The following is a 16,515-nucleotide window of genomic DNA, read 5'->3' on the forward strand; positions in this document are numbered from 1 at the left end:
CGGATGCTTTAGTCCAGGTCTGGGAGGAGATCCCTCAGGAGACCATCCGCCACCTCATCAGGAGCATGCCAATGCGTTGTAGCCACACACAATACTGAGCCTCATTTTGACTTGTTTTAAGGACATTACATCAAAGTTGAATCAGCCTGTAGTGTGTTTTTCCACTTTAATTTTGTGTGTGACTCCAAATCCAGGCCTCCATTGGTTAATAAATTTGATTTCCATTGATGATTTTTGTTTGATTTTGTTGTCAGCACATTCAACTTTGTACAGAACAAAGTATTCAATGAGAATATTTAATTCATTCAGATCTAGGAGGTGTTATTTGAGTGTTCCCTTTATTTTTATGAGCAGTGTATATATATATATATATATATATATATATATATATATATATATATACATTTTTTTTTTTTTTGCTAAAATCTTTCTGCCTTAAAATAAATTTGTGTGAATAATTGGTGTGAACACATCTTTACCTTGAAATTACCTGCATGTGAACATTTTCCACATGCACAGCAACAAAACAAGTCATTAAAGCCTTCTAAGCTGAAAGAGGTGAAGAATACCACATGCATATTTACATTTACAGCATTTAGCAGATGCTCTTATCCAGAGCGACTTACAAGAAGTGCTTTGTCAATCTAGAGACAGTATCTTTGCTAGTTACCAATAGCTTAGAGGAAAAGACAGTCCTGAGCTCAGATACTGCTAGAAATAAAATGTCACTGCAGACACCAAGAGAAAAAGAAACAGAGTTGAACGCAGAACTCTGTGCCATTCAATGCAATACAATAACAAACAATACAATAAACTACAATACACAGTGAAGTACAATAAAAATAAGTGCAGCTTATAATTCAGTGCTCATTTAAGTGCTGTGTAAAGAGATGAGTCTTCAGTCTACGTTTGAAGACAGCAAGAGACTCTGCTGTTCGGAGAGCCAGTGGGAGTTCATTCCACCATCTGGGTGCCAGTACAGAGAACATTCTCGACGATTGTCTTCTGTGCACCTTGAAGGATGGCGGGTCAAGCTGAGCTGTACTCGAAGCTGGAAGGGCTCGTGGTACAGTTCAAGATTTCACGATTGCCATCAAGTAGGTAGGGGCAGGTCCATTTTTGGCTTTGTTGGCAAGCATTAGGGTTTTAAATCTGATGTGTGCAGCTACAGGAAGCCAGTAAAGGGAGCGCAGCAGTGGGGTGACGTGGCTGAACTTGGGCAGATTGAAGACGAGTCGTGCTGCCGTATTCTGGATGAGTTGCAGAGGCTTCATGGTCTGCATGGGAAGACCAGATAGAGTGAGTTGCAGTAGTCAAGCCTTGAGATAACAAGAGACTGCACTAGCACCAGGGTGGCCTCTCGGGTGAGGAAGGGTCAGATCCTTTGGATGTTGTACAGCAGATACCTGCATGACCGAGTTAGGTTCGCGATGTGAGTCGAAAACGATAACTGGCCATCCAGAGTCATACCAAGACTTCTTGCCTCTACAGATGGAACAATCAGGGAGTTCTCGAATGAGATTGCAAGATCATGATGAGGACCTGTATTTGCAGGGATGAATATCAGCTCAGTCTTGCTGGGATTGAGCTTCAGGTGATGAGCTGCCATCCATGTACAGATGTTAGACAGGCATGCTCAGATGCGACTGGAAACCTGTGTGTCAGAGGGAGAGAAATAAAATATTAGTAGAGTGTCATCAGCATAACAGTGATAAGAGAAGCCATGAGAAGATATTACATCACCAAGAGAGCTAGTGTAAAGAGAAAAGAGAAGAGGACCCAGGACCGAGCCTTGGGGGACACCAGTGGAGAGCCTGCATGGAGAGGATGTGAACCCTCTCCATGTTACCTGATAAGAGCGATCCTCCAGATAGGGCTTGAACCACTTCCATGCATAACCAGTGATTCCAAGGTTGTTGAGGATGTCCAGAAGGATCGTATGGTTGATTGTGTCAAAAGCTGCAGAGAGATCAAGAAGGATCAGGACAGATGACAATTTGGCTGATCTTGCAGTTTGGAGGTTCTTGGTCACTGCGATGAGGGCAGTTTCTGTAGAATGTGCTGGTTTGAAGCCAGACTGGTTGGGGTCTTGGAGCTGGTTCTGTGTGAGAAAGAAAGAAAGTTGATTATAGACTGCACATTCAAGAATTTTTGAAAGTAAAGAAAGAAGTGATACCGGTCTGTAGTTGTTGACATCAGAGCTGTTAAGCATGGGTTTCTTCAAGATGGGGAGTGCTCTTGCAGTCTTGAAAGTTGATGGAACTTCACCTGATGCCAAGGATTTGTTGATGAGAAACATGATGAAGGGCAGTAGGTCCTCAGATAGAGACTGAAACAATGCCGATGGGATGGGATCCAGTGGGCAGGTGGTTGGGTTACTGGATTTGATCAGTTGAAGGACAGCATCTGTGGAAAGAGAAGAAAAACAGTTTAAGGGATTGAGAATGAGATGATGCGGTCTAGTGGAAGGTGTGGGGACAGAGGGAAAAGACTGGCGGATTCTATCAACCTTCTCCTCAAAGAAGGTGACAAAATCCTCAGCAGTGAGAGAACAGGGTGCAGGGGGAGGAGGAGGGTTGAGAAGAGAGGAGAAAATGTTGATTGCGTGGATCAGATGCTGATGCTTCCAGTTTCCCTTTGTAGAAAGATGACTTTGCAGCAGTAACTTCAAGTGAGAACTTGGAAAGGAGAGATTGATAGGAGTGAAGATCCGAGTCAAGCTGGGATTTCCTCCACCTTCTCTCAGCCTTCTTTAGATCTTATCGGTTGCTGCGCAGGACACCTGTCAGCCAGGGGGCAGGTGGGGAAGATCTTGCTGGCCTGAAGGAGAGAGGACACAGAAGGTTAATTGTGGATGAGAATGAAGGAAGGAAAGCCATGTTCAGTGAGAGAGAGGAAAATGAGTTGGGATGGGGAAGGGTGTTCAGGATGGTTGAGGTGAAAGATGAGGAAGGAGTGGAGTGCAAGTTGTGTGAGAAGAGGAGTACAAAGGGGTGTAATGGACAGGATTAACAGGGAGGGCGAGTGAGAAAGATAGGAAATGGTGATCAGAGTGATGCATAGGAGTTACTGTCACATCCAGAGCAGAGATCAGGTCTGGTGAATTTCAGGTCCAAAGCATAGCCTGCTCTGTGCATTGGAGGAGTCTCATTGAGAACAAGGTTGAAGGATGATAGCAGTGGTAACAGGCAGGATGACTGCAGCTTGTCTGATGGCAGGTTGAAGTCGCCCAAGAGTATGAGTGGGGTTTCGTCAACGGACAAAAGACTCAGTAGAGTGTCTAACTCCTCAATGAAGTAGCCTAGAGGAGAGGGAGGACGATAAAGAACAATGATGTGAAGTTTAGTGGGGTAAGATACAGTGACAGCATGGTACTCAAAGGAGGAAATTGAAAGATGAGAACAAGCAAGTGGAGTGAAATGCCATTTTCGAGACAAGAGCAAACCTGTGCCACCACCCCTGCCAGACTGCCGTGGAGAATGGGAGAAGTGAAAGGCAGAGGATAGGGTTGTTGGAGTTGCTGAGTTCATGGGGGTGATCCAGGTCTCTGTCAGCACCAGGAAGAGCAGTGAATGGAAGGATGCGAAGGAAGGCTGAAATGAAGTCTGTCTCCTGCACAGCTGATTGGCAATTCCAGAGCACACCTGCAACTCTGGTCTGAGAGTCTGACGAACGTGGGGGATAGATGAGGTTACTGGAATTATGGTTTCTGTGATGAGTAGGTCTACATGCTCTGTGGGATGAGTAAACAGGTATTGTAAAGCACATGATGGAAGCAGTAATTAGGACAAAAAAGGGTAATGAAAGCAAAAGCAATACTTAGCCAAGTTAAGCAGACGCATCTCAGTTGATGAATTAGAGCTGCTACAGACCGCTATAGACAAATTTGTCTGTAGCAGAACACCTCCTCAATTTATCAGCCTTGTGACTGATAGTCCAGCCCCTACAGTTCACACCTTTCACTAACCCGAAACCACACCTGAAAATAGTAATTAAAATTAAGCACTAGGTACAACAAGACAGCCTTGTAACTAACAGTCTTAGCTAGAGAAAATCTTAACTCAGAGCCTACCTTTACCAGCAGAAAGACAGTATTCAATCAGAAGACAAGCGCATATATCCTGCTGTTTTTGCAGCTGTTATAGAAATTGCTGTGCTAAGAAATGAGGCAGTGTAATAAATGACAATAGTCAGCACTCTGTTCTGACATAGTATCAGATGTATGCTTTTGTTTGGTAGCAGTTGTAATATTAATAAAGTTTTGACTTAATTTATACATTTTATACTATTGGCTATACATTGAAAAGTTCTGTACAGTGAAAAGTGAAAAGCAGATTCAAAATGGTTCAGACTTTGTAGCACCACTGTAATTAACTGTCTGTAATTAAATAAGGTAATTAAGTCAACTTACAGCCCTCTACCCATCTTTTATCGTGCTACAATGTCCTGCAAAAGCAGTTCTTCTGTCCTGCGACTGAACTTTCAAGCAGATTTTATATTGTAGATTTTATATCTGTATCTGACATACAGAACCACCTTTCATTTTTGTAGCTTATAATGAGAAGATCGTGGCATTCCTGCGACAGCCCAATATCTTTGAGATCCTGCAGGAGAGGCAGCCGGAGCTTGTGAGAAACCATTCCCTCAAGTATGTTTCTCAGTCAAACACAATTCATTGATAACAATACTGAAATACGAAATCTAAAATCTCCAATAATACACAATGCCAAGATCTTGTAAAAATGATGAATGTCATTTGCACTATGAGTGCACAGTTTTCCCCCTTAGCCCAAATGTAGCTGATTAATCGAGGCATGTTTGGTGTTTTAGGGTTGCTTCTTTAGTTTTGCACTGGAGCTATAAAGGGGAAACATTAGCACTCTTTCATCAAAGTTGTGTATTGTCAAATCTGACAGGAAAATGAACATATGCAAATTTCATTGTCAGTTTTTTGTTATTTATTGATTTAATCTTTGATGGATCTGTTCGATTAAACTCATGTCTGCATAAATCTTAACTAGCCTGAAGAAATGAAATTTCTGTGCAGTACAAAAGTGTTTGTAATATTTGATATGCATGTTGTTATAAAAAAAGGCTCAACTATTTCATGTTCCTTTTAAAGACATATTACACTGTGCTTTTGTTTTGTACTACTGACTATGCCATACACTGCAATAATACAGTGTTTAAATAAGTATAAATATGTAAATATTTTATTCTATACAATCACATCATTTTACCATTTACAAAACACTTAAGATGTTTGGTTTGTTTCACATTTTATTCTTTCCAGTTTTTGTAATTTTAACACTGCAAAGTTTGACCAGCAGGAGAAACAGTGTGCGCACTGCCTCACCTTGTACTCCACCTATGAGCACAGCCATCGGCTCATGAGGTGCTGAACACTATCATTTTATTTGCTCCCTACAGAAACCTCTTTAAGAATTAGGACAAGCTTTATGTAAATTATATGTAAGCAATGTGCTTTTAGATGGGCGCTTGATTTCATGCACTGAGGCCAGTTACACTCTAATCTCTGCTCATTTCTACATTGTACAAATGTTTCATGAATCAGATGAAGAGAAGTTTGTATGTCATTAAAGGTGGTCAGACCTGCATTCTTTTTATACAAAAAGAATGTTTAATAACATTGTTTAATAAGGGCCATTATTTGATTTTTAACCATTCATGTCATTTGTGCTACCACAAATGTTGATATCATTATGACATTCTGTGACTGAACTCATTAAAGAGAATAGTGCAATTTGTTTCAAATGGTTGAATAATTTTAAACATGTTTATATGTGCTGGGTTGAATTTGCAGAGAGAAGGTCCAATTTATTCGCAATGAAGGTGCATCTGGATTGGCCCGACTCTCCAGTGATGCAGATCTAGTCATGCTACTCAGGTCAGTGTATGTGAATGTTGCATTCTGTTCTGATTGAGTTGTAGCTCTGCATTAGTGATCCCTAATGTTAAATTGAATGTATTTATGCTACCTTTCAGAAGTTTGGAATTAATTTGTCATTGATAACTTTTTTTAATTTATACATTCAATAATAACTTTTAATACAAAGGAGATTCAAATTTTATAATCTGTTCAGGGCAAGTGCTTTTAAATGTTATATCAAATCTCAAGAATTTTAGGAACAAGAAGAAGCTAGTTAAGGAGACACGCTTAACAAAAACTGTACTTTCTTTTCCTGTTCACATCATATTCTTTGTTTTGTTTTGCCAATTTTTTTAAGCAAAAAAGTTATCACATCCTCTACAGAGAACACATTCTTTATCATCCTTTATCATTCACTGTTTTTAACATATTGTTGGAAAGAATAAAACATAAAATGTGGCCTGTGCAAAAAGCATCTGTTATATTTTCTGTTTTACTTATTGAAAAACCTTGACCTTGGAAAATAAATAGATAATGTGTACTAAAAGGTGACTAAGTCTGTTCTTTGTAGGGTATTGTTAACTTGTTTTGAGTTAGAAAATCATCAATACATATAGTTAGTCCAAGGTTGTACTGTATCAACCACCCGAAAAATTGTGAAATGCCATTTTAATATATTTCCACACAGGCTTTTAAGCAAATGTCCTGTCCCACTCCAATAACACATCTCTGCATGGACAGGACAGTGTAAAACAGTGACCTAACATTGACTTTAAATTGTTGTATTAGACTCTTTTATGTTGATATTGACTGACTTTCTATGGACTCATCAGACCATAGCTTGAGAAAGTTGGGCATATAGCTAACCTAACAAGTTTTGCAATATTGGGTGAAATACTTTGAATTTAACTCTTTACTGAAGTACTCAACATTCACACTGTAACACAAGCATATGTCACTTGAATGTATATTTTAATGTCTGCTTTAAATGTGTATGTTTAATCTAGAGAGCTGTTCTTAAAATTGAATATAGGCCATGTTAGCTTGGTGCTGATTTAAATTCCCATACTTAGCTGCCACATGTTCAAAGCTTGGTGACAGTATGTTGCTTTCAGTATAAACAAGCTTCAAAAGTGGCAGCAACTAGTGTTGACATGGTACAGTGGCTGCACCCCCTACACCACCCTAGAGAGCAATTGTTATTAACATACAAAATCAGAAAATTACCTGTTCTTTACAAAGGAGCAAATGGCATCATGCAAAGATGTTTTACACTCTTGACATTTTTTTTCTTAAATAAAATGAAAAAAAGTGTAAAATGTCTATATAAAATTATTTATCTGTGCAAAAAAATCCTTTAATTTATCTACCTTGTATTTTGATTACCACTTTTGAAATCTTTTTTGAAATTTTTCACACTAAAAAGCTTTCTTGGTAGTTTTAAAATCAGCTACAGCCTATTATCATTCTAGAAATACTGAACATTTTGTTATAGCTTCCTACTTAATATTAGCAACCTGAGCAACTGGACTTGGATAATATTTAAATCATTTGGAACCAGATTGATATGTTATTAAAGGAATTGATTCCAAACTTTTGAAAGGTATACTATATGTCTAAAAGTATGCAGACCTGTTCCAATACTTTCTTTAACATGTCCTTGCCAACTTTGGATCCTCTGCGAAGTGCAGCCCAGTGAGTGGTGGCTTATTCAATCAAAACATTACCTTTGGCTTAGTTAGCTTCAGTGAACTACTTACCTAGTCATGCAAAACTTTGTAATGCAGAATTTTTTTTAGAATAATCGCTGGAATGGCAACCTCTCACCGGCTGATCCTCTGCTGGCACTTTTTATGGGGCTGCCTCCATCTAGGTGAGCCAGCAGGTGGTGAACTCATTGGAGGCCAAGCGTGTGGTATTTGGGGCCCTATCCCTGTAGCCATGTGGCCACTGGCTGTCCCCAGCACTTGCGGCTGGGTTTTGACAGCTGCTGTCAGAGCCTCGGAGAGCTGCCTTTGCACTTGATGACTTGGGAAAATGGCACCGGCAAGAGCTCTGGAGCCGCCAGTGGTCACAATACTAGTGACAACATAGTTTTGTATACTATATTGCTTTATTACTTCTGCTAATACAGCCCCCTAAATCATACACACTGCACCTTTAAACACAATGATTTCTGCTACTGAATTCAACTCCTTGTGTTCACTCTGTGCCTCTGAGGGCTCATCTAATAAACTTTACATGTATGGACTTGTTAAAACCGGTATTGGAATGGTTGGTGAATAGGAAGCACGTTAGATGGAGTCAGCTAGGAGTGTGAATGCCAGGTTTGTCTGAATGTGCAACACCTGTTACATGGCCTCTCTCTTCTTGCAGTCTGTTCGAAGAGGAAGTGATGTCATATGTGCCACCCCATGCCTTATTGCACACCAGCTACTGTCATGCCTCTCCACAGAGCTCCCCTGGTGAGCAGTCACATGACAATATACCCCTGTTTGAAGTTAAAGTGATAGTTTGAAGTTGTGTTTGAAGAGAGGAGTGTTTACATTAGATTTTTTGTTGAACTTCAAAGCTTGATGTAACACAGGGAATGTGTGCAATCCTGTCATGTTTTTTGAAACCTGAACCCAACTGGCGTTAAATGTGACTCACTTGTGTGATGTAAATGAATATTTGGGATTATTTTGGCATGGTTAAGTACTCTGTCACTTTTTCATTATTTTCTTTTGCTTTCTCAAACTCACGTGCACAGGTACTTCTCGGGCAAATGCTCGTGCCCCTGCCCCGTACAAACGTGACTTCGAGGCAAAGCTAAGAAACTTCTATCGCAAGCTAGAGACGAAAGGCTATGGGCAGGGTCCGGGAAAAGTGAAGTAAGTTAAACAGCAACAATTTGGAATCCTAATAGTCCACAAGAAAACATTGAATATTAAATGATAAAACACATTGCTTATTGCAAATTGGTATTATTAATTATTTACATGCAAACATCATGTATTTCCTTCTATTGGAAATGGTTCCTTGTAGATGCTCAGATTTCTTTACAGTGGTGGTGAAGGGAACCAAGGGTCACCATCTCTACAGCACAAATACAGCCATTATATACCACACAAATACAGCCATAACAAGCCACCAGTGAACCTACATGTGTCTTTGAGTTTTTATGTGGAATGTTAATGAAGGTAAAATAGTGTAAAAAAGCTTCCACCACGAATGGCTTTTTAAAACATGCATTTTAGGCCAAACTATCATAAAACAGTGTCTTATATAATAATTTAATGTAATAACACTTTGTGTGGGAGCTTTTGGAGGTGGTTGTCTGATTCTTATAACCACCAGTTCTTTTTCTTGAATGGAGCATTTCACATCAAACCACTCTGAATGTCTTGGTTTATGTCTTATACATTTATTTATGGTGAATTTAAGTGTAATTCCATATAACCCATTATAACCAGAAACATCTATGCCCTATATCATGTTGTCCTGTAAAGGCTGCAACTGTGAGTTGTTGTTCTTTTCTTTTTCCAGACTGATCATTCGTCGAGATCACCTGCTGGAAGATGCCTTCAACCAGATCATGTGCTACTCCCGTAAGGACCTGCAGAGGAGCAAGCTCTATGTCAGCTTTGTTGGCGAGGAGGGGTGAGTAAAAAGTGCCATGTACTATATATTAAAAGGCCACTATTTTTAGTTGATGTACAGGGTTATTATGGTTTTTAAAGTTTCACTAAATAATCAACAGTTTTCTTTTTTATTTAGTTTCTCTTTTCATTTTGCTTTCTTAGTGATACAGTAGATTTTTTCTTCAGAAACCGAGGTGTAAATCCAAATTGGACATCTAGGTTGCTCAAAGACATTTCCATCTCTTTGTTGACACAAAAGATCATTTCATTTGTGTATTTTACTATGCTTGAAATACTTAATTTTAAAATTGTTTTCTTCTGCTAGTATTTTTAGCAGTTTTGCAGTTAAACATGCAGTAATTGCCTTATGATTTTAAATTAATACTTTTCTTTTATTACTGTTTTATTACAGTTTTTATTACTGCTTTATTATCTCTCAATAAAGCAGTTTGAGTGACCAACGGTGTGGAAAGTGTTCTGTAAATAAAGATATTATTATTATTATTATAAACTATTCTAAATGCACTTCCCTCATCCCTGTTACCTCTTGACTGTAGGTAGATTTAATTCTTTGTACTCCAACTCCTTAGACACAGAACTCAATGAGAATTCAATAGATATGATATATCTGAATGATTCACAGAATTGTCTTAATTCATGCAGTTTTGGTTTGTCAATCAGGTTGGACTACAGTGGCCCATCGAGGGAGTTCTTTTTCTTGGTGTCCCGAGAGCTCTTCAACCCATATTATGGACTCTTTGAGTATTCAGCCAACGACACCTACACTGTGCAGATCAGCCCAATGTCAGCCTTTGTGGACAACCATCATGAATGGTGAGTCAACAGTAAACAAGAGCACTGTTACTGTAAAGACAATAGGGATTAGTTATTGTTGTGTATATATATATATATATATATATATATATATATATATATATATATATATATATATATATATACATACATGTGTGTGTGTGTGTGTGTGTGTGTGTGTGTGTGTGTGTGTGTGTGTTTAAATCACTACTTAGTAAATATAGCCGCAAGCGGCGATGAGCAGGTTCAAGAACGTACAAGCAGTACCAGCCTTCAGCAGTTTAGCCCATCAGGCGTAAAAAGGCCTCAAGCTGTTTGACTCTTGTTCAAAGGCCGAGCGAATAGAACCGAAATGATGTCAATTCATCAAAAGGCCTTCAGTTTGCATAAACAACGAGCAGAGGTCTTTACCCACATTATAAGTTTCCATTCATATGTACTGAGCTACACTGGTTTGTAGAACATAGATGTCAGACCTACATGACCATTGACAGCATTTCTCACATAGTACCACTTGCACAGTGGACTGGTTCAGTATTTAACCCATTGACTTGATGTAGACCATAGTGCCTAATGCAGTCATAAGGAGCCCTTTACGTGTAGAGCAGCTCAGTGAAACTGGGTCAGAATCAGTCAAAAGGCCTCAATATGATATCAGTATTGATCACGGACTAAAACCATAGACGTTCACCAGATTTTGGTCAGAATGACCTTTTGACCTTTGTATAATAAGTCTTTGTATAGTGAAATCTTTGAACAAATAAGGCAAAATACCAGACAAGCAGTACAATTTTTGACATGACATGCAATTAGAAAGTTGTTCAGGTGAGTGAACTGAGTCATATGGCACTAATTGTTTGTTGATCAACCTTGTAGTAACATTGTAATAGCAATTTAATTGATTTTGAAGTGTTGTAAGTGCTGAAGTGCCCCCTAAAGGCCTATCTGGACAAAAAGTTGCATACACCCTTACAGTCTCAGTGTGCAATGATGCTTAAAGTTTGGAGGTGATCTGGCCAATGGTCTTTGAGTTACAGTAAATCAAGTTAGAAATGCCATGTAATTAGTTGACTGATCCACATGACACTGAGTCGAAAAGTCAATTTTTTTTGATAGTCATTTACCTAGAGAGGCCCCAGAATCATTCTAGACCAAATTTGAATAGTTTCAATCAAAATCCAGAGACTAGTTTGAAAAAGAGCATTTTCAAACAGGTATCAACTACAAAAAAACTGCACAGTTTTAGTAAACATGTATAAGCCAAATTTGCCATGATGTGCTTAATGTGCCTATAGGTCCTATAGGTGAAAATTATACTTATATTGTAATAACATGTAATAACATGAGAATTTCATGAGTAGTGCCACCCAAATATTTTGAAACTTGGTAGATTGTTAGAAAATGGTTACATATGTCAATGCACCTAACCTGTCAAGTTTCATGATCATCGGTCAATGGTAAGCCTGTCAAAATGCTTGCTGAATGCTTATTGGCCGATGGCGGACGTAAATTTTGACATATCCAATTGTCCTTAAAATATGACTTGTATTGTCGCCATACAATGCTGCTTGCAAAGTTTCAACTTGATCGGCTGTATGGATGCTGAGAAAGCTGTTTTTATTGCTCCGCCCCTAATTACTTATGTGCATACAAATTAAATGGCTACCTCAGAATGACCTCCGAACATGGCCTGTCAAGTTTGAAATTTTTTGGTTGAACAATTCTTGAGTTACAGATTTTTCAATTAATTCTGAATTAATTTGAATTTATCCAGACGTGTTCATTTGCATATGGCAGCCATGTTGTATGGAAAACTAAAAAAAATGTTTTTGATACTTATTGAGGTGCAGGCTCTTCTGAATTTTTTGCGACCAAATACATGAGGAATGGGTGAAAATTGGCAGACTAGTTTGCAAAAGTAGGTTTCGCATATTTTGCAGTATTGCAAAAAATCTAAGTGGGCGGAGGTAAACAGTCCAAATACAAAAGTGGTTTGTTTGGACCCAAGGAACCTAGAAAAAATGTGCCATGTCTGGCAAAAATCTGGTTTAGGAGATATAGGCCCAATCGTGTTGACCTTTGCTATAGCGCCCCCTTGTGGCCGACTGGGCTGATTTCTTGCGCCTGAGTAGCGGGAGGGACTACTACCTGTAGACCCAGTTTCAAGTCTGTAGGACTTACGGTTTGGACTGTGTGTTCCGTTTCAAGGCAGAAAAAGAATAATAAGAAAAATCTTGAAAAAAACAATAGGGTTCTATGCACTGCGTGCTTGAAATGCACTTGTTGTCATTCTTCTCAGGTTTCGGTTCAGTGGGCGTATTTTGGGCCTTGCTCTGATTCACCAGTATCTTCTGGATGCCTTTTTCACTCGACCATTCTACAAAGGCCTGCTACGCATGTGAGTCTTGACAATAAGATACATACTTTAGTGAAAGAATTGTCTTTTGGATATGATGCAGAATTGTCTTTTGGATATGATGCAGAATTGTCTTTTGGATATGATGTATGATGCAGCAATTGAAAACATGAAAAAAATATGATTCTTGGGAAGAACACTACTCTACACTAGTCTGTACTTGTTTATTACTACCCTAAAAGTCAGCAACCATACTGGTATTATGTAATATATGTTTAAAAGATCTAGACACCTTTTGTGCAGGCCCCTTTAGTAGGCATTCTTCCAATGGAATAGAAATTGACTCAGATAATTTGGAAAAAATGATGAAATTAAATATTTTCCCCATAACTCTATAATCAGATTAATAAAATGTTCTGACTCTGTGTTGAGCTGCTAACAACCAATGTGGAATAAAAAGAGACAGGTTAGAATGCAATGAAAAACAATTTACACTTCCTCACAAAGATTGTGCAGAAATAAAACGGACCCCTGCAGCTTTCTTTGTATCAAACAATCCTGTCACAATAAACAAACATAATTTAAAAACAATAAAAACATGTAGAAGGTCATGCTGTGTTGAGACTTTATTTGTCCCTTTCTGCAGCCCATGTGATTTGAGTGACTTGGAATTCTTGGATGAGGAGTTCCACCAGAGCCTACAGTGGATGAAAGACAATGACATTGAAGACATGTTGGATCTCACCTTCACTGTCAACGAGGAGGTGTTTGGTCAGGTCAGCAGGCCATGTGTATAAGAGATAATAAGTAGCTCAGCTTATCAGCATGCATTTTGCAACTTCTGTCTATCACTTAGAATGAAACAAGCTTAATTCCAAACAGGCAGCTTAGTTCCCACATGTGTAGACTGGGTAATTAATGGTACAGTTTGAAATTTGACACACTCTTCAAAAAAGCAAGGAACATTTCAGTTTTTCATGACTTGGGCCATTTAAAACACAAAATATTGACCTATGAACCTTAATTGAGCTTGAATGAGGTATGCCATTCAATTATTGTTCAAACAAAAGCTGTTTTTGCTCTTACAGAATAAGGAGGCATCTTTCTTTTCTCTGTTCCAGATTACAGAGCGTGAACTGAAGCCTGGTGGAGCTAGTGTCCCAGTATCTGAGAAGAATAAGAAGGAGTACATAGAGCGCATGGTGAAGTGGCGTATCGAGAGGGGAGTAGCCCAGCAGACTGAGAGCCTGGTGCGAGGCTTCTATGAGGTGGGACACAATGTTCTATTAAAGACAGTCACTGGAATGGCTGAATAGGTACTTGCAGTTATTCACACACAGCAAACATTTTTAAAAAATAGGCAATAAATTTAGAGCCAGGAGTTCTAAAATGGTTCTTTGCTTCAATGATCCTTTGCATGGTGAAATGTTTTTTCAGGTAGATAAAGAATGTGTTCTATATGACTTTGTGTAGAATCTTTTTGAATATGGTTCTGTATAGCACAAAAAGTGCTATTTTTATAAGTATGACATCGTAACAATAGCAGAATCATTTTAGATGGTATGTGGAACCATTTACACCACATTCTTAATCAATCTGAAGAACCATGTTCTACCAGGTTCTATGTAGAATTCATGGCTCAAAATAGAATCATTCACTTTACTCTCCAAAATGGTAACTTTACAGAAGAGGGCAAAACCCTTCTTAATCTTTAATGTAGGTTAATGTAAGTTAAAAGATTTTATTCTAAGTGATTTTGACACATTTCTATTTGTCCATTTATCATGAAAATTTTACACCATATCAGGGGAAAAAAAATAAAGAAAAATAAGCAAAAATGGATATACATGTTTTTCTTTGGACAGCAAAGACATTTACATTAGTGTACATTTATAATGTTTCACTGGCTAAAATATTTTTTTTCTGGGCATTCACAGTTTCTTGCCTTTTTCTGTGCAGGTTGTGGATGTGCGACTGGTGTCAGTGTTTGATGCCCGGGAGCTGGAGCTTGTCATAGCTGGAACTGCAGAAATTGATCTGGCAGACTGGAGAAACAACACAGAGTATCGAGGAGGTAGCGATTCTAATAGTTTTGCAGTTCAGAATGAGAGAACTTTATGATGATAGAAACAATTTGAGTATTTTGAATAGAGTACATTAACCCTCATGGGACAAATTTAGTGTTTCCATGCATGTTTCTATGTCTTTGTGATAATACACTGCAGAAATATGGTTCAAACATTTCCTGAATCTGTAGCCTGTAGTTTGCCCTATTGATTCCACTCTTCATTTGTGACATCATATGTGACTCACATCTGGAATTGTAAGGCTGTGAAGAAAGAATGAGAAACCTGTAATCAGTCTCTCTTTGTGTGTAACTGGTGGATGTGTGCGTCTACATTTTGTGTGAAACTGACTAGTGGACACTCAGGACATCAGAGACACATGAAATGGCATGTGCAGAGTTTACAGCTTCTGTCGTTTTGGAAGTAATTAAGATAACGGAACATTTTGATGTGAAATGTATGGGCCATATTATATGCAAGTGCCTTTTTAAAAAATGCCCTTAAACGTCAGAGACTTAGTTTTGATGAAAAATCATATTTAAACAGTTTCCCCCTCAATTAACCAAAAATATGTTTGTCTCTTTACTTCTGTACTGGAGCTATGAGGCATATGTAGCTGACTAGGAATTAAACTACTTACATAAATCATCACACACTGAAAACCTAATGCAAGGTGTTAAGCAATCTTTAATAGACTTGATTATGTGGTTTTCTATAAACATGGAAATGCTACATTTAAGTTTTTTGTAATTAGCATTTTTAATAAACTAACTCAAAATAACCCCTTTACTGTGCTTTCCCTGGAGGTTATCATGACAATCATATTGTCATCCGATGGTTTTGGGCTGCAGTGGAACGTTTTAACAACGAACAGAGACTGAGGCTCCTTCAGGTACAGTACCAATCCAACAAATTCAATCTGACCTGCTGTCAGGATCACTGGGTTAAATTCAATGATGGAATAAGCAAATATCACTGTTGTTGGAAGAAAACCTTATATCTCAGTGGAGCCAAACTTTTTTCCACATCATCTTGGGTTGTTTATTTTAGTCCATTCATCATGAAATTTACATACAATGTAAAAGGCAGCAGATATTTTTTAATTACGTCAAACTGATGAAAACTGAATAACTAATGAAACTGAATAACTTCAAAAATGGTGATCTTTGAACACACACACATACACGCTGCTCAATAAAATAAAGGGAACACTCAAATAACACATCCTAGATCTGAATGAATGAAATATTCTCATTGAATACTTTGTTCTGTACAAAGTTGAATGTGCTGACAACAAAATCACACAAAAACATCAATGGAAATCAAATTTATTAACCAATGGAGGCCTGGATTTGGAATTAAAAATTAAAGTGGAAAAACACACTACAGGCTGATCCAACTTTGATGTAATGTCCTTAAAACAAGTCAAAATGAGGCTCAGTATTGTGTGTGGCCTCCACGTGCCTGTATGACCTCCCTACAATGCCTGGGCATGCTCCTGATGAGGTGGCGGATGATCTCCTGAGGGATCTACTCCCAGACGTGGACTAAAGCATCTGCCAACTACTGGACAGTCTGTGGTGCAACGTGGCATTGGTGGATGGAGCGAGACATGATGTCCCAGATGTGCTCAATCGGATTCAGGTCTCGGGAACGGGTGGGCCAGTCCATAGCTTCAGTGCCTTCATCTTACAGGAACTGCTGACACACTCCAGCCACATGAGGTCTAGCATTGTCCTGCATTAGGAGGAACCCAGGGCCAACCCC

General features: G+C 38.6%; 1 protein-coding gene across 2 annotated transcripts in view; it reads left to right on the plus strand.

Annotated features, from left to right (window-relative positions):
• hecw2a (HECT, C2 and WW domain containing E3 ubiquitin protein ligase 2a) overlaps nt 1-16,515 on the plus strand; it is a 91,286-nt gene that overhangs the window by 61,826 nt on the left and 12,945 nt on the right. For both annotated transcript variants that reach the window (XM_017695100.2, XM_017695099.2), the window contains 11 exons: nt 4,552-4,648; nt 5,825-5,908; nt 8,267-8,355; nt 8,643-8,763; nt 9,419-9,532; nt 10,195-10,347; nt 12,626-12,724; nt 13,329-13,458; nt 13,804-13,950; nt 14,642-14,756; nt 15,555-15,640. In XM_017695100.2, coding sequence (XP_017550589.1) covers nt 4,552-4,648; nt 5,825-5,908; nt 8,267-8,355; nt 8,643-8,763; nt 9,419-9,532; nt 10,195-10,347; nt 12,626-12,724; nt 13,329-13,458; nt 13,804-13,950; nt 14,642-14,756; nt 15,555-15,640 — 1,235 coding nt within the window. The remainder of the gene's footprint in view (nt 1-4,551; nt 4,649-5,824; nt 5,909-8,266; nt 8,356-8,642; nt 8,764-9,418; nt 9,533-10,194; nt 10,348-12,625; nt 12,725-13,328; nt 13,459-13,803; nt 13,951-14,641; nt 14,757-15,554; nt 15,641-16,515) is intronic.

This window comes from Pygocentrus nattereri, chromosome 6 (assembly GCF_015220715.1).
Source record: "Pygocentrus nattereri isolate fPygNat1 chromosome 6, fPygNat1.pri, whole genome shotgun sequence".
Lineage (NCBI taxonomy): Eukaryota > Metazoa > Chordata > Actinopteri > Characiformes > Serrasalmidae > Pygocentrus > Pygocentrus nattereri.